The sequence below is a fragment of the Triturus cristatus genome, chromosome 6 (assembly GCF_964204655.1).
Source record: "Triturus cristatus chromosome 6, aTriCri1.1, whole genome shotgun sequence".
Taxonomy (NCBI): Eukaryota; Metazoa; Chordata; class Amphibia; order Caudata; family Salamandridae; genus Triturus; species Triturus cristatus.
The window spans coordinates 1946649671-1946672353 of NC_140589.1; the positions used below are offsets into that span (position 1 = coordinate 1946649671).

Sequence of the window (22683 nt, forward strand, 5' to 3'; positions counted from 1 at the left end):
GTGGTAGTGGACTATGCCACCAAATATTCCCTGCACGGCAGCCACTGCGCCTGTAGTGGCTAGAGCCCTTCTGGGTATCTTCACCAGGGTTGATTTCCGTAAGGAGGTAATGTCAGATAGAAGCCCAAGTTTAATGTTTGTCAATCTGAAGGCAATGCGGGAAAAGTGTGGTGTTACTTACAGGTACACCAACCCCTATTCTACTCAAGTAGTTGAAACATTCAACAAGACCAAGAAAACATCTGAAATTCTAGAAAGCACATGAAGAAATTACCCGTGGAAGAGTGGCTTCTCCAAGTTGGTGAGATAGGAATCATGGTAACATCAAAGGAATAACTCTAGATGACGGACAGTGCTTACCTGTCGAAGAGCGGTTTCTCCAGGTCGGTGAGGTAGGAGTGTCTCGTGAAAGAGCTGGCCACATGGGTCATAGAGCTGCAAGACATCTGTGGAGGTTTGATGCAGTAGAAGGGATACTCATCCTTCTTCTCCATGTATTCACACACTTCCTCTGTGGTCTGTAGGTCATACCCACACGTAGTATCAATGCTCTGCGTTGGACTGCTGAACTTCGCCCTGTGACTCACATACTCAAATCCAGCATTTCTTCCCCTCCACAGAGCGGCCACAGCTTCGCTGGGGTGGATGAGAAGCAGGGAGATCTTCACCTTCCCCACCCAAAATAAAGTAAAGTGCACCTGGTATGATCCATTGCGGAAGTCTGTGATCCTCCCAGAAGCTGCAGCCCCGAGATCTGGTGAGTAGATTCTGGCTCGAAGGAAGTCACCTCCATATTTCTTCCGGGTGCCCAAGTAGTCAAACATGTCGAGCTGCACTGTTAGGCTGTCCCCAACGCAGTGTCTGTCTTTGGGGTTCAAGATGGACACCCGGCTCTTCCCAACACACGTCGTGTTGTCCATGTGCGTGAAGGATACCTTGGGCACCATTTGGTCTATCTCTCTGATGATGTGCTGTATCAGTTCTTCTGTTTCATTAGATGGTCCCTTCCTCTGTGAGGGCTCCTTCAGCGACACAAAGTGTTTGAGGAAGTCCATTGTCACAACCTTTGACCTTTCTTCCTTGGCATCTACTGAGCTCTCTACCAGAGAAGCAGGAGCTGCAGCTTTTGGGCAAAAGTATCCAAATATGTGAAGCTGTCAAAAAAACAAAAAATAAGGCACATTATCAGAGAGCATCTTGGGAGTGAGCCTCGCCACCAACACAGAAACACGCCATACCCACTTGTATGTAGAAAAGATTAGCTTACATGTATCTTTATGGGCAGGGTTATCACACATGAAGAGAGACAGGTTTAGGGCGCGTGTATATTTGCAAACATGGTTAGGGCACTTGTATATACCGAGGCAGGGCTAGGGAACATGTGTTTAGAGATAGGATTACAGCACACGTATGTTTAGAAACAGAGTTAGGAAACATGTATGTTTAGAGAAAGGTTTTGGACACTTCTTCATGTAGATGCCATTTTATGACACGTGCATTTAGAAAGAAGGTGAGGGCACATATATGGAGTGAGATAAGATTAGGGCACCTGTAAGTGTAAAGGCTTGGGTAGAGTCAGGACTAGGATTCATATGCAGTGGCAGACAGTCTTAGGACATGTGCTTTAGAGAAAGGCCTAGGGGCACATGTGTATTTAGAAAGATTGGGACACAAGTGTGTTTAGAGACAGCTTGTGGCAGATGTATGTTTACAAACAAGGTGAGGGCACTTTTAAATACCAGTTTAGGGCACATATACATTCATAAACAGAGTTAGGAAACATATGTTTAGAGACAAAAATACAATGCATATAACATGAGAGATAGGGTTAGGGCACATGTGTTTGGAAACATGATTAGGGCACATGTGTATTTATTGAAGGGATTAGGGCACATTTAGCTTTGAAAACTGTGTTAAAAAACATGTTTTTCTACAGACAGGGGTATGCTCACAGACAGGGTTAGATGACGTATTTTGAGTCATGTATGTTTAGGACTGGATTGAAGTGTGTGTGTGTTGACAGACATGATTTGTGCACAGGTATGTATAGAGGAAGCCTCAGCTGTTTAGATTGGACACTTTTCTATCACCCCAAGCAGCTCAAAGCATGTTCAATGCTCTTGAGTCATGGGACTGCAGAGAGTTCGTCCAGACTTGCGGCTTCGGAATGAGCATGCGTGTAACGGTCTAGAGCTCCCGTGGTCCATATCCAGAACCATATATTAGGGTCTCAGATTATTCTACTCCTCAGGCCTTTACAAGATGGACTGCAGTCGAGGGAGTGCTTTGCTGTACTTTCAGTAAATATTTTCACAATTTAGTCCTGGTTCTTACAAGTTGGTCCACAGTACTACAAGACTAGAGTTCGGAACCACATAATGCAACGCCAGCTGCCTTCTGGGCAAAATAAACACTATATTCAGCAGGCTGATTTAAAACATCACACTGAAACCAACATTTTAACAACCTGGACAACGATGCACTTTCAATTAAAGTAGTACATATTGACTAAATGAACACATATAATGCAAAAAAGGGATACCTAAAAGAAAAAGATTTGAAGTCTGCATCCCTATACCTATTTTTAAAGAAAGAAAATTGTTAGTAAAGGGCCTATAGTTATATGCAGCATAAGGTTACTGTGCATGCACATTGGGTGGGTAGACGGCAAAGAGTGCGTGCTCTGTAGGCTAGTGTGGTCATACATGTGGAAAGTTTGGGGTGCAAGCAATACTCTGTTAAACAAGGTAAAGGCTGAGCCCTCCCGATGTGCGTTGCAGAGGCATGTTTGAAAGTAGGTTGTGGCATAAAGCCAAAGTCTGTGAAAACAAATGTATGAGAAAAGCCAACGCTTCTGTTCACAATAGATGACCCCCCGATGCATGTCAGGGCATGTGTCTATGCTCACTGAATATATACAGCGCTATAGACTATGTAACGAGGCCACTTAGATAACAATAGGCTGCAGCTGAGAGCTGGTCACATCCCACAGGTAGCAGGAAGACTTTTTCACCACTGTGAACTGCTTTAAAAACCCTGTTTTAAACCATTTAATTTTCTTTTAAACTAAGCCTCACATAGCGCTTTGAATCACTTTTAAACAAGCCTCATTCTCACCTGCTCTCCCGCCTTGGTCCAGCGCGGCTGTGTGCCGATTGTTTGGAGGGTGTGGCAAAGCAGAGGGCAGTTACCCACACCTGGTTTTCTAAGAGGAGGGGGTGGAGCGGAGGGGGAGTTTCACCGAGCAACACCCTACTTAACTCTGATGTGCCAGCGGACGCGCAGCGGACGCGCTGCAGATAACGATAAGCTGCAGCTGGGAGCTGGTCACATCCCACAGGTAGCTGGAAGAGTTTTTCACCACTGTGATCTGCTTTAAAAATCCTGTTTTAAACTATTGCATTTTATTTTAAACTAAGTCTCACATAGCGCTTTGAATCGCTTTTAAACAAGCCTCATTCTTACCTGCCCTCCCGCCTTGGTCCAGCGCGGCTGTGTGCCGATTGTTTGGAGGGTGTGGCAAAGCAGAGGGCAATTACCCACACCTGGTTTTCTAAGAGGAGGGGGTGGAGCGGAGGAGGAGTTTCACCGAGCAACACCCTACTTAACTCCGATGTGCCAGTTGACACGACGCTGGCACGCCAAAGGCAAGCCATCTGCTCCCGTCCGCGCCCGTCCGCGCCCGACCGGACTCAGGGGCCAGGACCCCTGGCTGTGGGTTACCCCATCATGATGTTAAATACACAGCGAATGTGCTAAAGAGCCTGATGCCACCCATTATGGAGGCTTCTAAACACAACGTACACGGAGAAAGGAGGAACTCTCCTGCGACAATTGCAGCAAGGACTTCACCTCAATAATAATGAATGCTCAACAGAGAGGAGGACTGCCCTTCCTCCTGCTGAACGGTAGATCCCTAACTGAACATAAACGTGAAATCCACGATGTACTGGAGGAAAAAAAACAGACGCCATGTTTTTGACTGAAACCTGGCTCAATGACAGCTCTACCCCAGATATCCTAGATGCCCTACCGGAAGGCTACGGGATAGCAAAACAGGACCGGGTGTGACAAAGGGGGGAGGGTGGGGATTGCTATACTCTATAAATCAACGATAAAATGCGACATTAAAGAAACAGACCGTGACGAATGTGAGGGGATCTTTTTCACGCTTTCAATTGCAGGTAACAATACCATAGCTGGTTTCCTGATTTACCTTCCTCCAGGGCCAGAAACACAATTAATAACCAGCCTAGGTGAAAAAATCATACACACAGCCATACGTCACAGCAAACTCCTCGTTGTACAGGACCTTAATATACACTTTGATGAAACTACTAGACCAGAGGCACAGACTTTGTGTAAAGACCTCATGATCTTCAAACTTGTCCAAAAAGTTAACGCACCTACACATCAAGCAGGACACATTTTAGATCCTATTTTCACTGACATAACTGACATGGAAGTGGGAGTATCTTGGCCAACCCCATGGTCCGATCACCACATAATCCCGTTTCAGATCCCACACACAAACCCACGAGTCAGCTTACCCAAAAAGTCAGTAACCCGTAGGAAGGGGGAGAAGTTTAATCGTGACTCGTTCACTCAGGCACTACGAAAAAATGATCTGGAGCTGGACAAGGATATTAACCTAGCCAACGGCAAGTGGGATCATGGATAACCGGAGCGCTGAATGAAATAGCGCCCTGGACGACCGAAAATACAAGAAGGGGGAGCATCTCAGCTCCACGGTTCAATGACACCTTAATGAAGGCCAAGCAAAAGTGCAAACAGTTGGATCGCAGGTGGCGGAAGAACTACTGCGCAAACATTAAAGGAGAATATAAACAACAACAAAAAACATACTACGCACCGACAAAGAAAACTCATTGTGAGGTCTATACCAGGAAAATTGAAATGGCCAAAAACTCCTCAAAAGAGATGTTTGCCGTTTTAAAATGCAGCAGATAGGTTAACAGAGCCCCCCTCCACATCGGAGGAATCCTGCAATAGAATTGCCGACTTCTTTGCAGAGAAAGTGACAAAGATCTATGATACTTTCCCTAGAGAAGCACGTCAGGCCACTAGCTCCAAAGACACTACATCTACAGTAGTCCAAGTTGCAAACCTAGAGGAATTTATAATGCCAGAGCCAGATGTAATAAGGAAACTAGCAAACGGAATCAAATCAGGTTCACCTAGGTACCCAGCCCGTCCCAAAATCTTATTACAAGGAGCAAAGTGTAATGTACCTTTCATATCAGAACTAATCTGCTCTTTCCAATCGGGAGAAGTGCCCTATGAATGGAAGCACGCTATGGTCCGCTCATTAAGGAAAAAACTTCAAATAGATTATGAGGTACTAGATAATCTACGCCCCATCTCGCTCCTACCTTTCTTTGCTAAAATCGCAGAAAAAATAGTTAACACTCAGGTCGCAAAACGCAGCGATAGTAATGACCTACTACACTGCTCACAGTCAGGTTTCCGTGCTGCACATTCCACTGAAACCGCTCTGCTCCTGGCCACAGAATCTCTAAGACAACGGGCCGACGAAGGACACACAGCTGCACTGATCCTGCTGGACCTCAGTGCGGCATTTGATTCAGTCTCCCATGGCCGCCTCCTACAGAGATTAGAATCTTGTGGAATCAGGGGTATGCCTCTGAGCCGGATGAAATGCTTCCTGGCGGAAAGGGGTTTCCAGGTTACCCAAGACACATTCACTTCCAAGAGATCTCCCTATTACAAGGAGTTCCCCAGGGGTCAATACTGAGCCTCACTTTGTTCAACCTAAATATGGGACCCCTCGCCAGTATAGTGGAAGGGCACAAAGTGTCCATTGTATCCTACGCTGACGAGACTCCGCTTATCGTCACACTATCGCAAAACCCAGAACATAATGCACATCAATTTTCCCAATGTATGGAGGAAGTAACAGCATGGATGGCAGACCACTGCTTAAAACGTAATGGCAGTAAGACAGAAGTGATGGTAATGGGAAGAGCGCCTTCTATCCGGACATCAGCTTGGTGGCCGGAAGCACGTGGCCAGCTCCCAACCCCTAAAACCGAAGTCAAGAACCTTGGAGTATGGCTTGACCCCAACCTGACATATGAAAATCAAATCCGAAAAATAACAGGCAAATGTTTCGGAATGCTGAAAACCCTACAGAAAGTCATTGACCTGCTACCGGTTCAAGCCAGAAAAACTATAATACATGCAGTGGTCACCTCTCAGATTGACTACAGCAATGTTCTATACCTATGTGTAGCTAAAAAAAGGCTAATGAAGCTGCAATCAGTCCAAAACGCCACTGCCCGGCTAGTGCTGAATCTACCTAGAAGATCGTCTAACACATAGGCCCTGGCCAAATTGCGTTGGTTGCCAGTGGGCAAGAGGATCCTGTTCAAGGCAATGTGCTTCTGCCATAGTATCCTAGACAATAAAGGCCCAAGTTATCTACAAGACATGAGTACACCTTACACCCACAACAGAAGCCTAAGATCTGAAGGAAAATCACTGGTAATAGTACCCAGATTTAGGAAGGCCAGGCTAGGAGGCTGCTCTTTCAAATACCTGGCAGCAAAACATTGGAATTCACTACCAACGGATCTGAGGAAAGAGCCGTGTGAAGCTGCCTTTAGGAAAAGGCAGAAAACTTGGCTTTTTCCCAACTATAAACCAGAATAAACCTTGAAACATGAGAGCTAGGGCTCACCTACCTATCTCGTGTCATTTCTGAGATTCTGCTCAGCGCGGGGACACACCGTTGGTGTACCCAGGCGCTCTACAAATGCTGCTGCGGAAGATGGCGATGATGACTTATAAGGTGTGGGTGGGTATTCTAGACATAACTGTAGAGTTTCAGGCATTGTAGATTGTTGGATAATGTAGACTGTAGGCGTGATCCACTTGGAGATGGGTTAAACGGCACTGGGGTCAGCAGTGATAACACAAATCAGGGCGAAGGTTAAATATGCCCCAATCATAGTCTCTCATTCACCAGTTTAGTTCATGCTAGTTACGCCAAGCTGTCTGACAAATGGTAAGTTTGACCTAAAATGCCAAGTCATGTAATGCCTCCGACGCAGCTTATTTTGTCTTCAGGCCTGACGTCAAAACTCATTATTTCACCGTCCCCTCTATTAAACGGTCCTCGTGTCTCGCTACACCACTGAACATGCACCTTACGTACATGTCTTTAGTGTTGTGTTCTGTGGAGCATGGAGTGGTCAATTCTTTCTCGGCTGCTGCATCATCACCACAAGGTTTTCAAGCAGCGCTTCTTTAACATACACCAGGAGGCGCACTGCTGTTTGTTCCTTCTTTCCTTGGAGAAGGAACACTCTCGGTCATCTTCTTCTGTTGCTATCTTCCAGCTGATCAGAGAGTGGACACCAATGTGAGCAGAATGTTTCTTTCTGACCAAGGAATTGCTGCGATTTGTAATGCAGAGTTTCGGCCAACTTCCACCAATCGTCACGTGGCATAATGTTTTTCATGTGATGCTCCCAAAATGTGTACTGGCGAGCGCGAGCAAGATTTGGTGCCCCTAATGTGATTTTCAAACACGGGCGGTATGAGTGGGTACAAGCGGTCGCAGTCAGAGGGATGCTTTGTGAGTGGTGGGCCGTGGCTCAAGTATATTTCCTGCTTGAGCGGCAGCAAAATTAACTCGAATGGCCGCATGTGCTTGCGCACCCCAAGGTGTCATTCGTATTGATTTTGCAGCGCTGCTTGTGCTACCAGCACTAAATTGCAGTGCAAGAAGTGCTCCTGCCTCATAATGTTTGCCTCAGCAGAAAAACAGCTTCGATTGTTTCTCTTAAGTGTTATCCAAGGTTGAGTTCCACTGCCTTAATGAATAGATCGTTCTGTCTTTTGCACATCTTTCCTCTGAGTAAGCCCTGCTCCCACCCTAGAGAGATGAGCACGGGCAAAGTAACCTTGAAACCAAGATAACATGTATCCTTTTTCAGTATGGTAGCTGGCTTTTCTGTACTCCCTTTGTTTGTTAGTGCCCAGGATGGAAAATTCAATTCTGGGTGGAGTTTTAGAGGTGTTTGGAAATGCATATTTTGTGTTACTGTGTGGACAGGGGTCAGTCCCTCAGCAGCTGTCTAAGGAGGCTGGTCAGACTGGACTCCGCTCGAGCGAATACTAATACATTAAATTGGTTTGTGTTCTCTACTGTCTGACCGACTCTTCATTTGTGTGGAAGGCTGAGAAGTGGTCGCGAGTTACCTGGGGGGCCCCAATCGTGTCACTTCCTTCAGTTGGTGCCCAAACAGGGTGAGTGACCCTTCTTTACCTGTGAACGGGTGAGGAGGACGGGCTGCGTCTGGCCGGATGGGCGGATCGGGGATCCTTGTATGATAGAGCTTAGTACTTGCATCTGCCCCATCTGTCTGATCGGACAGTGTCTCGACCAGTGGTCATCCCGGCTGGGGTCCTGAAAGGTGAAACCCTTGGATCTGACCGTTTGGTCCGAAGAGTCGGCAGTGGAGAATAACTTTGTTTTACCTGTGTGCATTAGGTGAGTTTTTTTGGTTTTCTTTGTGGCTATGATACCACTTTGATTTGAGTTTGGTACGGTCTGAGAACATCTTTGGACAAGCGCTTGAATTTCTTTGGGTCCTTTGTGAACATGGTGTTGTTCTGATTTAGATTTGGTGAGGTCTGTGGACCAATTTTGGGAAGGTATTTGGAAATATCTGCTTGGCATAGGTAGAGAAAGCTTTTTGTTTCAAGATGCCAAGTGTCAGTGAATTATTTTGTGTGAGCTGTTGTTGCTGTTCTAGGGATGCTCGATTGGAAGAGAGTCAGCCTGCATCTCCAGAAGGCACTCCAAACTGCGACATGTACGTTAAGCATGGCCTTGGCCCTATTATGTTTAGTAGGTTATGGCACAAATATACGAGGGACAACGCTGAGCTGCAGTGGCCATTGACGGGCACTTTTGATGAACAAACGCATAATTTCCTGCAGGATAAATTGTTTGCGAAGAGATTTAGACAGTCCATGTTTGAATCCCTTAGAACATGGCAAAAGGAAGCTAAACAGAGACAAATGAAAGCAGAAAAGGAGGCTAGGAAAAGAAGGATGCAGACGGTGACTCTGAAAGCTGTTGCACATGATAAGGAAAAAACTGATAAGGAGATAGAGTGTGCAGACAGGAGATTTTTATTGCAATGTGAAAAGTCTGATGTGGCTCGAGAGGACAATGATGCGTTTGTGGAGGAGTTGTTGGACGCCCAACCTCCGCCTCCATATGCCCCGCAGAGGACATACCCTGCGGTGCCACAGCCCCAGTTGTCTGTTTCTTCTGCTGCTCTTTCTGTCTCTTCTGTTACTGACCCTGCTGCGTTGGCTGCCGTGCTTCCTGCAGTTTCCGTGGCTTCGCCTTCTGCGCCTGCGATGATTGATGGTCTCCCTGCTACTCCCATTGTGTAAGGGCCACTTTTCTCCCTAGCCCTCACCCCCACGACACGACTATTGGTGACCTTAGTGCCTATCCCTTCCGTCACCACTCCCTCCCTTGTTGTCAGACCTCCACAAGGTGCCTTGACAATAATGAGCACATTGCAAGACAAAAGTCATGGCCCAAGAGAAAGAATAATGACAAGGACCAACAGTTGGACTAAGCTGAACCAAAAAAGGCACTCTAAGATGGCCGCCGCCTTCGAATAGGTGGCGGTCTAGTTTATTTCCCCACAGGTGTTCTGAGGCTTTGTGAAGCGCGTGCGCTGAGTCAAACGCGCACTTCACTGAAGATTCAACCGAGTATGCACGTTCAGGAAAGGCTCCACAGAACTTTAGTACCAGAGAAATAATTTGTCGGGAATTCGTCCGGATATCGTCCGCTAGTCCCGTCGGGAGTAGTTTAGGTCAGCGCAAAAGATTTTCCAGCTTCGTACCTGGTGTTTCTTCCTCATTATTCTCATCAAAGGAAGAAGGAGACCTGGCGGCTAGAAGTTCACTCGAAGTTATCCAGAGGAAAGAAAAGCAGAGAACAAATAGGCTAAGTGAAAATACAGTTGAATAAAGATAGAATATTTCGTAAGCATAATGTAAATAGAAAGACTTGCACTAAGTTAAGAGGCTTAGCCAGATACTTACCCATAAGACGTATTCGACCGTTTCCTCTGCTAATAAGAGGAAAGTTTATCGAACCTGAGACAAAATGTTAGACGATGTATAAGATCAAAGATTTATCACAGATACTTTCCAGTACAGAGTTGCACAGCAATACCCTACAAGAAAGTAAGAGGAGAGTTACATTTTAAAACACCTGACAGTTAGAACAAGATTACTTAGAAGAATAGAAGCACCACTCAATAAGTAAGTGAAGTAAAGGCCATTCAAATTTACTTACCCAAGGTGAGGTAGGAGGTAGAAGGGGCTAAAAGTATTATTTGTTTGATAGGTGAATCGGTCTGGTGTTTAAACAAGAAAACAAGAGCAAGCAACACAACGAAGATAGAGGAGAGGCACAGTACTTGAAAACTTGGGTAGGCATAGACTCTAGGAGAGAAAGGAAAGAGCAAATAAAAGTAGAATAAGTGATTAATTAATCTTGTTTGCTATTTAGATTCTCTCAGACAATATTCAGTCTGCAGTTCGGAAGAAGAAGCAGGCGAAGGAGAGAAGACGAGTTTCAGGACCAGTCTCTTCTTGGTATATTATTTTATCCACTCCCCCTTCCCTCCAGAGGGTAGTCTTGGAATCTAGATATCTTACTGGATCTCCGGAGTGCCTTTGAGGGGGAGTTGGGAACCAGCATCTCTGTTCCTGTGTAAGACTCAAGTAAGAATTTCTCTGCATCTTGACAGAGTAAAGTGCCCGTGTTTTAAACAACTTGCACCCGGACAGAGATGGCTGAAGGAATAAACTTGCAGACCTTAGGAACGGTTTTAGAGACTATACAGAAGGAGTTGGTGGCAGTAAGAGAGGAAAATCAGAGTCTTAGAGAAGAGGTAGTAAACTCAAGGAAAGAAACTGTGGAATTGGCTCAGAGATTAAGGCAACCATTTAGTACAAGACAAGAAACATTAGATCCCCCTGTTGAAGGCCCAAGCAGAATAGCAACACAAGTAATTCATTCTTTGTCCCAAGTTATACCGTTAACCCCCCAGAGCGATTTAGTGGGGACCCACAAAAGGCGCAGATATTCATCACTCAGTGCTCTTTACACTTCATGTGTCGCCCTTCAATTTTCCCAGATGCGCAGTCAAGGGTGGCCTTTGTGTTGTCATATTTGAGTGGAGATGCGGCGTCTTGGTCCATGCCTCTGGTTTCCCGTGATGACCCTCTATTGCAAAATTACGAAGCATTCAAGCAAGAATTTCTTCGGATTTTTGACAGGCGAAGAATCTCTCAAGCAGTTGATAATGAATTACTTAATTTAAGGCAGGGAAACCGAGACCTTGTGGCATATTTAGCACAGTTTAACAAATTGGTAGTGGAAACTGACTGGCCCGAGAGTAAAAGAGCTGCAGTTTTTTACAGAGGGCTGAGAGACGAACTCAAAGACGTGCTGGCACAGATACCAAATTGACCCACGGAAATCTCAGAGTTGGTAGATCTGGTCTTAGAGATAGACTTCCGTCAAGGTGAAAGAAAAGGAGAAAAAAAGAAGAGATTTTAAACCAACGATTCCCAGATTTGATAGGGTTCGGTCAGAAGGCACCAGAATTACAGATGGGCAGATGGGTTCGGAACCCATGCAAATAGGAACGATAAGAGGTCCTTTAACAAGAGAGGAAAAGGAGAAGAGGAGATCAGGCAATTTATGTATGTACTGTGGCTCCAGTGGCCATTTCGTGAGAGGATGTCCAAAGAAACCAAAGACTTCCTTTAAGCCGAAGGAAAACTTGCAGCACCACCTGTAGCGGGAGTTGGACCGGTGGATGCTAATCAAAAATCAACTCCACAGGAACATCAAGTAGCGAATACCCTGCAGTCATTGGCCCCGCACTTGGTTTTATCCATGGTAATTAAGTTTCGACAAATAACCTTGACAGAGGTTTCAGTAATGATAGATTCTGGAGCCACCGGAAACTTTTGCGATTTAAAATTTGCAGCCAAGGTGGTTTTGCGAGCAATACTGAAACCTAAGAGTGAACCAGTCCGGGCAGTAGACGGAACAAACCTCTCCTCCGGACCCATAGTGAGCCACACAGAGCAGGTGCAACTCGTGTCTAGTGATGGCCACGAAGAAGTAATTCAATTCAACTTAATTGACGCACCCCAGTTTCAGCTCATCTTAGGTCTGCCCTGGCTTACTGAACACAACCCAACCATTAATTGGAGCTCCAGGACAATAGTAATGGATTCGGAGTATTGCAAGAAGAACTGTTTTGAAGCGAAGGAAAAATCTAATGAATGTAATCCTGCTCATTCGTTGTGTACGACTGGAGTATCAGAGTCCGTCGTCAATTCCCAAGAAATTCCACACGAATATCGAGATTTTGAAGATGTTTTCAATGAAACAGAGGTAGAACAATTGCCACCCCATCGAGTGTATGATTGTAAGATAGATCTTGAACCGGGCTCTAGTCTGCCTTGCAGTCGAGTGTATGCCCTAACAGAAAAGGAACATCATCATTTAAAGGAATACTTGGACAAATACCTAGCAAATGGTTTTATCCGGCCATCACAGTCTCCAGTATCTTCCCCTCTATTTTTTGTGCCGAAGAAGGAAGGCGATTTGAGGACCTGTATTGATTATCGTGCGATCAATAAGATTACCAAGAAAAATCGTTACCCGCTTCCACTCATTTCGATTCTTTTGGATCAGGTGAAAGGAGCACAGATATATACCAAACTCGATCTTAGAGGAGCTTACCACCTTGTTCGAATGCGCGAAGGAGATGAGTGGAAGACAGCTTTCAGAACGAAATTTGGACTATTCGAATATAAAGTCATGCCGTATGGTCTATGCAATGCTTCAGCTGCCTTCCAACATTTTATAAATGACATACTCCATGAATATATAGATCAATGCGCGATTGTGTACATTGATGATATTCTGATTTATTCTTCCAACAAAAATAAGCATCGAGGGGAAGTCAGAGGAGTCTTACAGAAGCTCAGAGAAAACAAGCTGTTTGTGAAACTTGAAAAATGTGCATTCAATGTCTCACAGGTGGAGTTCTTAGGTTTTGTCCTTTCTCCAACTGGGATAAACATGGATGAACTAAAAATAAAGGCTGTGGTTGAGTGGAAGTCCCCTGAAAATGTTAAGGAGGTCCAGAGTTTTATAGGGTTCGCAAATTTCTACAGAAGGTTTATCAGCGAATTCTCACGGAAAATACTTCCCCTTACACGATTACTCAGGAAAGGAATCCACTTTGAATGGACTGAGGAAACTGAAGATGCCTTTAAATCTCTGAAGAAAGACTTCACCACTGCTCCAATACTCTTACATGCAGATCCTTCGGAACCATTTTACGTTGAAACCGATGCCTCTGATCTAGCAGTCGGAGGAGTGTTACTCCAGCGGCACAAAGTAACTGGTCAGTTGCATCCAGTCGCCTATAGGTCAAGAAAACTGACACCTGCTGAAGTGAATTACACTATTACGGAGAAGGAGTTATTGGCCATTAAAGACACCTTCAAAGAATGGCGACACTATCTCATGGGAGCTCAACATCTAGTAACAGTTTTCACTGATCACTGGAATTTAAAATTACTGAAATCAGCTAGAACGCTGTCTCCCAGACAACTTCGATGGTCGTTGTACTTTGCTGATTATGACTTTAGAATCACTTACAGGCCTGGGGCTCAAAATGGGAAGGCTGATGCCCTCTCCTGATTAGGAACTAGCAATCAGAAGAGTCAAACAGAAAATCAAACTATAATTCCAAGTGCGAAAATCATCGGTGCCACCACCTCAGTAGACCTGAAGGAACAAATAACCAAAATCATGAGTCCAGAAGAGATGCAAGATTGGGTCAAAGGAGAAGCTGGGAGGGAAATTCAACATCAGCTACCTTACTATAAGGGGGCCTTGTACTTGCCCACCGAAGAATTACAAAATCAAGCTTTGTACGAGTGTCACGATGCTCCTTTGGCAGGACACAAGGGAGAAGCCAAGACAGAAGAATTGATTAAAAGACATTATTGGTGGCCTCACATGACCAGAGACATTGAAAAGTACGTTAAGACCTGTGAAATCTGCGCTCAGGGAAAATCTGAACGGCAGGCTCCTAAGGGATTGTTACAACCTCTGCCTACACCACCCTTCCCATGGCACACGGTCACGCTAGACCTAATAGTAGATTTACCTCTTAGTCAAGGTTTTAACACAATTCTAGTGGTAGTAGACGCATTTTCCAAAATGGCACATTTCATGGCTCTAAAAGGGGTTCCCACTGCTAAGCAGCTAGCTAGACACTTCAGTACACAGATAGTGAAGATTCACAGAATCCCAAAGGTTGTCATTTCAGACAGGGGTACACAATTTGTGTCTCGTTTTTTGAAGGCCTTCCTGGAAGGTCTGGGGATAGAAGCCAGATATTCAACCAGCTACCACCCCGAGACAGATGGACAAATGGAGAGGGTGAACCAAGAGTTAGAGCAGTATCTAAGGTTGTTCCTTTTAAAAGAAGATGGTGAGTGGTCAGATTATTTATGGGCAGCCGAGTTTGCACACAATAACGCCAAAAATGTCTCCACAGGCTATTCCCCATTTTACCTGAACTATGGCCGACACCCAAATTCCACAATAAGACAAACTGATCTATCTGTCCCAGCAGCAAAAGATTTAGGGCCTCATGTAGGTAGCCAAATACCGGTCGGTAACGGCCGATTTTCGGTAAATATGCCGTTACCGACCGGTATTCAGACAAGTGAGATGTAGGAGTCCAAAAACCACTTTTCGGTAAATATGAGGCGGTAAATACCGATTCATATTTACCGAATTCCAAAATACCGAATCAGATTTACCGAATACATAATTAACGATTCGGTAAACATGAAGTGGTAAATATGAAGTGGTAAAAATTAAAATGACATGTAGGAGCACTCGGGAATTAAGAAATCCAGGAAAATCGGTAAATAAGAGTCGGTAATTAACACGGATTGAAAGCAGGTGGTAACCATCAACAATGCATATAAGCAATCCCAAAATGCAACAGCGTGGACAACATGGCCGCTATGTACGTCATTGCAAGGCGCCTACGTCTACAGGCAGCAGGACTGAGGGTGTGGCGACGGGAGGAACAAATCTACAGACAGCGCATCACACTATTCCAGCTGACTGATGCAGAGATACATGAGAGGTACAGGCTAGACCCCGAAACCATCATGGACTTAATCAGGGACCTACACCCACTCCTGGACCATCCAATAAGAAGGGCGCACGCCATACCCCCACATGTGCAGGTGCTCTGCAGCCTACATCTGTTGGCATCCGGCAGTTATCAGGTGGTGATAGCTGCGGTGGGTGGGGTATCCCAGAGTTGCCTGTCCCGTTTCTTCAGGAAGTTCCTGGATGCCATGATGCAGAGAATGCACCACTACATAAGCTTCCCAAACACACAGGCTGCACTGCAGAAAACAAAAACTGACTTTTATCACATGGCACAGTTCCCCCATGTCATCGGCTGTATTGATGGTACACACATCCCAATCTGTCCACCAGCTGATACAGAGCACATCTACAGGAACAGGAAGTCCACCCACTCCATCAATGTGCAGGTGATCTGTGATGCAGGGAACATCATCACAGATATTGTTGCAAAGTTTCCTGGGAGCACCCACGACTCTTACATCTTCCAGAATAGTGGGATCTACACACGACTGAGTGCCGGAGAATTCGGAGAGGGATACCTGCTAGGTAAGTAACAGTGACGCCCCTTGAAACCTGCAAATCATAGTGTATAGAGGCATGTTACTGATGTCACCCTTTTACTCATCTAGGCGACAGTGCATATGCATGCCGGTCATTCATCCTCACTCCCTACCTACACCCAGCAACCCAGAGTGAGAGACGATACAACGTGGCACACAAAACAACACGCAATGTGGTGGAGCGCACGTTTGGACTACTGAAGAGCAGGTTCCGCTGCCTGCACAAGAGCGGAGGCGCACGCCAGTACAAACCCATCACCTGCTGCAAGATTATTGCCACTTGTGCAATGCTGCACAACCTTGCCACGAAAAAAGGTACAGATGTGGAACTAACATATTTTGAGGACAACGAGGATGAGTCAGGCCAGCCAGAGGGCAACGCAGCTAGAGTGCCAACTGCAATCGATGCGAGAGAAAGACGGGCAGAGATCACATGCAACTATTTCTGAGTAAGTAAGGGGACACAGCGAGTTGTGAGAAGTCCTGACGTAGTTTTAATGTGGCACCACGCCATGAACACATGAACAGGCCAATCTGGCAATATACCATCTATACAAGGAGTATGTCCAGGGTTACGTCACCCAATGGGAAGTGGCTAAGCAGGGCTACATCAATGTTTGCGCATACGCGCTGCAGTGGTGGATTGCACGGCCTGTGCATCCTCACTAGAGCCAACCCCAAGCCGCCTGCTGCTCCTGCGTGCTTCTGGGACGGGGGGTGTGATGCTGCTGCTGGTGTCGATGCTCTCCGCAGCATCCCCTGCAGCAGTTGTCGACGCCTGACTAGTCAATAGCACCCCTAGTGCACTTGTCACCTGCACCATCCCCCGAGACAGGTCGCTGCAGCACTGTGTTAGGCCCTCCTGCATCGTCACAGAGCGCCGGCACAGTAGAGAAGTGGCCGTTGCCAGACGGTTGAGTGCCCTGCTGGTAGTGTCCCTTCTCTGGCGTTCCCGGCGCCGTGCTTCGATGTCAGCATCTAATTTGCTGCACAACTGCTGGATTGACTGGGACATGTCCCGAATGCCCGCAGCCATGCCGCTAATGTTATTGTCCATGTTGACTAATGTTGTCTTCATCACCCGCATGTGCCTCTGGAATGACATGACTGCCTTTGATTGCAGGCGCTGTTGTTTCAACATTTGGCCCTCGAGCCCCAAGAAGACACCATGGCCGTCAGTGGGTGCTGGTGGACTCTGGACACGCGACCTGCGGCGCCCTCTTGCTTCCGTCTGTGCTGCCTGTGAGGTGTGGGGCACAGTGGCATGGCTCCCTTCCTGGGGCCTGGTGCGGTCTTCTGGGCCCATGCTGTCGTCTGACGAGGTGTCTAAGGCTCGTAGCCTGGCTGCTGGACGCCTCCTCATTCTCACACCTGCAAGCGGAGATGTGGCCGGTGATTCGAACATGAGTGGCGATGCTGGCTCTGGTGGTGGTGATGCTGGCTCTCGGTGAGGTGATGCTGGCTCTGTGTGCGGCGAGGCTGGCTGTGTTGGTGGTGCGGCTGCCAGTGGGCCTGCTCCCTGGTCTGAACTTGTGCTGGCTAGAGGTGATATTTGTGGCCGGTGTGCCGTCTCTCCTGCAGCATGCCCTGTCCTGCATGATGTCACATTTGTGGACAGAAATACAACATTGGCTCAGTGTCCCCGAAGGGCTGCATTGCAAGCGTCACAATAAATCATTTCACATTCCAATATGTCCTCTGTCTCCTTGTGCCTCGAGTGCGTGACATGCCTTGTTGCCCTGTAACATTTCCGTCATGGTTAGTGTTGCCCTGACTACATCTCCCGGAATGCATTGCCTGTCTGCACTGACACGTGTGGACTGCAGTGTGATTCTCGTTTCACAATGGGGGATGTGGGATAGGGGTAGGGGGGGCTACATTGCTGTGCTTTCGTCTTACCTTGGTGTGTTGCGGCTCTGGCAGAGCTGTCGGCGTCCCCAAGACCCACGACGCTCTCTTGCTCGATTGTGGCCGCCACCAGCTCCTCCAGTTCGGTGAGGGCAGGTGCCCTGTTGGTTCCACCTCCGGTCTGGCTGGCCTCCTTCTGGATGTCGCCCATCTTCCTCTTGGTTACAATCCTCAGGTCATACCAGCGCTTTTTGAGGACCTCAATGTCCCTGTGGGTCACTCCCACAGCATTGACCTGCGCCTGGATGGCCAGCCATATGTTGCGCTTTTCAGCCTCAGGCACTTGCAGGGATTGCCTTCCAAACAGCTTCTGGTGCTGCTTCACCACCTCCTCCACCAGCACCTGGAGTTCCTTGGGGCTAAATTTCAGCTTCCTCCTCCTTTCCCCTCCGTCTTTCTGTGTTCTCTGGCTGGACATGCTGTTCGTTTACCCGCTCGCACATGCAACGGCTCCCTGCCTCTCCTCTGCACTCCAAGCCTCTCCAGGGTCGGCTAATTATGTACACCTGCCTGGGTGTGGCCACTTCGGCTAATTATGTACACCTGCCTGGGTGTGGGCACTTCCTGGTTGGGTGGGCTGTCGTTGCACTGGATTAGCTGTTTCGTCAAGTCATGTGATTTTATTTACCGAATCCGTACATACCGATTCGGTATTTTCCGATTCGGTAAATACCACCTCGGTATTTTCCGATTCGGTAAATACCACCTCGGTATTTTCCGATTCGGTAAATACCACCTCGGTATTTACCGATTCGGTGAATTCCGATTCGTGATTACCGAATGTTACCGAATCGGTAACTGTTACCGAATTTTTACCTACATATAACTTACCGATTCTAATTTACCGATTCGGTACGGCTCGGTATTTAAGAACCGGTAAAATTTATTTACCTACATGAGGCCCTTAGTATCTTACATAAAACTAGTCCACCAAACAGCTATTCAAAACTTAGAACAGGCCAAAAACAAATATAAGACTTATGCAGATAAAAGGAGATGAGAGGGCCCTCTCTTAGAGAAAGGGGACAGTGTTTGGTTAAGCACAAAGAACCTTAGGTTAAAAGGTAACAGAAAATTTCAACCCAGATTTATTGGGCCCTATCTGATAGAAGAAAAGATGTCTCAAGTTACTTATCGGTTAAGGCTACCAACCAAGCTGAAAATTCATCCAGTCTTTCATGTTTCCTTGTTGAAAAAAACACCACCAGAACTGCGGAAAAACCTGGCTCCAAAACCCATCCATTTAGAATCTGGAGTTGAGTTTGAAGTAAAAGAAATTCTCGATTCAAAGGAGACTAACGGAAGGTTGTACTACTTGGTGGATTGGAAGGGCTATGGACCAGAGGAGCGATCTTGGGAATTGGAATCAGATGTTCATGCTCCAAGATTGGTGAAATCTTTTCACCAAAAATTCCCTATGAAGCCAAGATTGAGAGGACCTCCTTTGTTGGAGGGTACTGTCAGACCTCCACAAGGTGCCTTGACAATAATGAGCACACTGCAATACAAAAGTCATGGCCCAAGAGAAAGAATAATGACAAGGACCAATAGTTGGACTAAGCTGAACCGAAAAAGGCACTCTAAGATGGCCGCCGCCTTCGAATCGGCGGCGGTCTAGTTTATTTCCCCACAGGTGTTCTGAGGCTATGTGAAGCGCGCGCGCTGAGTCAAACGCGCACTTCACTGAAGATTTAACCGAGTATGCACGTTCAGGAAAGGCTCCACAGAACTTTAGTACCAGTGAAATAATTTGTCGGGAATTCGTCCGGATATCGTCCGCTAGTCCCGTCGGGAGTAGTTTAGGTCAGCGCAAAAGATTTTCCAGCTTCGTACCTGGTGTTTCTTCCTCATTATTCTCATCAAAGGAAGAAGGAGACCTGGCGGCTAGAAGTTCACTCGAAGTTATCCAAAGGAAAGAAAAGCAGAGAACAAATAAGCTAAGTGAAAATACAGTTGAATAAAGATAGAATATTTCGTAAGCATAATGTAAATAGAAAGACTTGCACTAAGTTAAGAGGCTCAGACAGATACTTACTCACAAGACGTATTCGACCGTTTCCTCTGCTAATAAGAGGAAAGTTTATCGAACCTGAGACAAAATGTTAGACGATGTATAAGGTCAAAGATTTATAACAGATACTTTCCAGTACAGAGTTGCACAGCAATACCCTACAAGAAAGTAAGAGGAGAGTTACATTTTAAAACACCTGACAGTTAGAACAAGATTACTTAGACGAATAGAAGCACCACTCAAGAAGTAAGTGAAGTAAAGGCCATTCAAATTTACTTACCCAAGGTGAGGTAGGAGGTAGAAGGGGCTAAAAGTATTATTTGTTTGATAGGTGAATCAGTCTGGTGTTTAAACAAGAAAACAAGAGCAAGCAACACAACGAAGATAGAGGAGAGGCACAGTACTTGAAAACTTGGGTAGGCATAGACTCTAGGAGAGAAAGGAAAGAGTGAATAAAAGTAGAATAAGTAATTAATTAATCTTGTTTGCTATTTAGATTCTCTCAGACAATATTCAGTCTGCAGTTTGAAAGAAGAAGCAGGCGAAGGAGAGAAGACGAGTTTCAGGACCAGTCTCTTCTTGGTTTATTATTTTATCCACTCCCCCTTCCCCCCAGAGGGTAGTCTTGGAATCTAGATATCTTACTGGATCTCCGGAGTGCCTTTGAGGGGGAGTTGGGAACCAGTATCTCTGTTTCTGTGTAAGACTCAAGTAAGAATTTCTCTGCATCTTGACACTTGTCCTTCATTCCCCATCGGCACACCTGTACGGGGAGCGGGGGACAGGGGCTGGGTGGCTGCTAGCGAGCGACTGGGGCAGGCGTTGATAAGATCAGATGTGGGAGAGGAAGAGAAAAAGGCAGTGGCCAATCAGGTGGCCCAGTGGACTTGTAACCTCATTAACAGTGTGTAGGATGTGTGAGAAGTAATGAAAGACTATGAGCCTTTTGTCCAGCAGCATGCCCTTCCGCATATATCGGCTACTTTGATTGGGCTTTGGGAACAATGTTTTAATGAGGCACCATGTCTATGTAGCTGACATGGCGCCGAGTCAGGTGTTTAGTAATGTTGCGGCGATGGTTGCCTACTTGATAAGAGTCCGAAGATAGTGCCTCAGGTTCCGATGAGGGAGGTGCATCACACATATCATCTCAAAATACAAGAGCAACAAGATCAGCATGATATCGTTATCAGAACAAAGCTGATGCCGCTGTGAGCCCACCACGGAGCTGCACGACAAGAGTCATCGCCCCCACCAGCCCGGGCCGCCGTAGCCGCGTGCTGCTTCCGCTGAGAGCCCGCCTGTCCCCAAGTGCCCGAATCATTGTGAGTGTACGTTGCAGACCACTGCAGTCAAGAGTTGTGGTCGTTGGGAGTCCACCTGTCACCGTCTCCGCTTCTTCGAGAAGCTGCGTGCTGTGTCCCAGTGTAACGGCAGGTATCTGGTGCACAACGGGTCACGTAGACCCATGCCTTGAACTCAGTCAGTGCCACATTCTGGTGAATACGTTATTGCCTTTTTAAGTCCATACTGATTTACGTGCATTGTGACTTGTTAAAACGCTTTCAGAGTCTTGTGTTACACCTCAGATAAAGATACTATTTTTCTATACCTACTTGAGTTGTGTCCTTTTGTGGTGTCGTTACTGCCTTATTGTGCATGGTCATAAATGCTTCACACACTGCCTCTGAGATAGGCCTAACTGCTTGTGCTACGTTACCACCGGGTTGAGCAGGGGTTATAAAAAGGGGGGTAGCCCACTTGCCCTGACTTAGGAAGAAGGGTCCCTATTTGGACATTGGCGCCAGCCATTGCCAACTAGAGACCCCCATTTATAACAGGTATTGTTTCTTTCACCTGTTCAAAATGTCGGGGGTCACTGGTGATTGAATGTATCACATAGGGCAAGCTGAAAGTGTGCGTGAGAGAGCTTTAGCGAGAGCCGGTGTCTGTGAGGGTGAAACTGTGTGTGAGAGAGGGAGGGGTGTCTGAAAGTATGAGCAACAGAAATGTGTGTGTGAGTATAAATTGGGAGCGTGCATTTGAGAGAAAATGTGTGCATGAGAATGTATTTGATAAACAACTTAAGAAGCCTCATATTTCAGTCCCTTTAAAAGCTCAGTTTGCTCTAAGAGAGACCTGAAGGTTTCTGAAATGTGTCAGCCCGTTTCTCAGTTATTCCACACCCAAGGTTAGAAGCCCCCACTATCAATCTAGGACAAGGATAGAAGCCCCCACTATCAATCTAGGAGAAGGTTAGAAGCCCCCACTATCAATCTAGGAGAAGGTTAGAAGCCCCCACTATCAATCTAGGAGACCCCAAATAAATCTTCTATGAATTTTCCAATATAAAGTTGGCAAGTGATGGGAAGAGATCGATTGCAGCGGCACAGGAGGGGGCCGAGGACTCCATTTTAAAGAAATTGGGGGCATATTATCAAGACAGGCGATAATGGGCTTGATAATATGCTCTATGGAATTCCCATTGAAGCCCATGTTAGATGTGAAGGGGGATTTACTAAGCTCTTGCGCCGTATTTGCGTCACAAAAGTGATGCAAAATGACGCAAAATCTTTTTTTTGTAATTTACTTCCCAGCACTGGAAATAATGTTACTTTGCGCCATGGGGGCGTGTCAAGAGGGGCGCAGGGGCGTTCCCGTGCAACCACCGAAGGTTTCTCACCCTAAACCCAATATACTTAAAACAGTTTACGGGCACAATCACCCTTGATGCAAAGTAAATACAGTAAAAAGTATCCAGGGAAACAAATTTCATTTATATTCAAAATCATATTTATGTGCAAAATCATTTTCAACTGAAAACAACACCAATAGTGTAAAGTAACCCCAGTTGTGGAGGTATTATTCCTGACAGCTGGAGGTGCTCAATACGCCATCCCATTTAA

General features: G+C 46.2%; 1 protein-coding gene across 1 annotated transcript in view; it reads right to left on the bottom strand.

Annotated features, from left to right (window-relative positions):
• The window catches only part of LOC146822569 (NXPE family member 4-like), a 639061-nt gene that overhangs the window by 113515 nt on the left and 502863 nt on the right, over positions 1-22683 (bottom strand). The window contains exon 3 of the mRNA XM_085613677.1: positions 361-1154. Coding sequence (XP_085469803.1) covers positions 361-1154 — 794 coding nt within the window. The remainder of the gene's footprint in view (positions 1-360; positions 1155-22683) is intronic.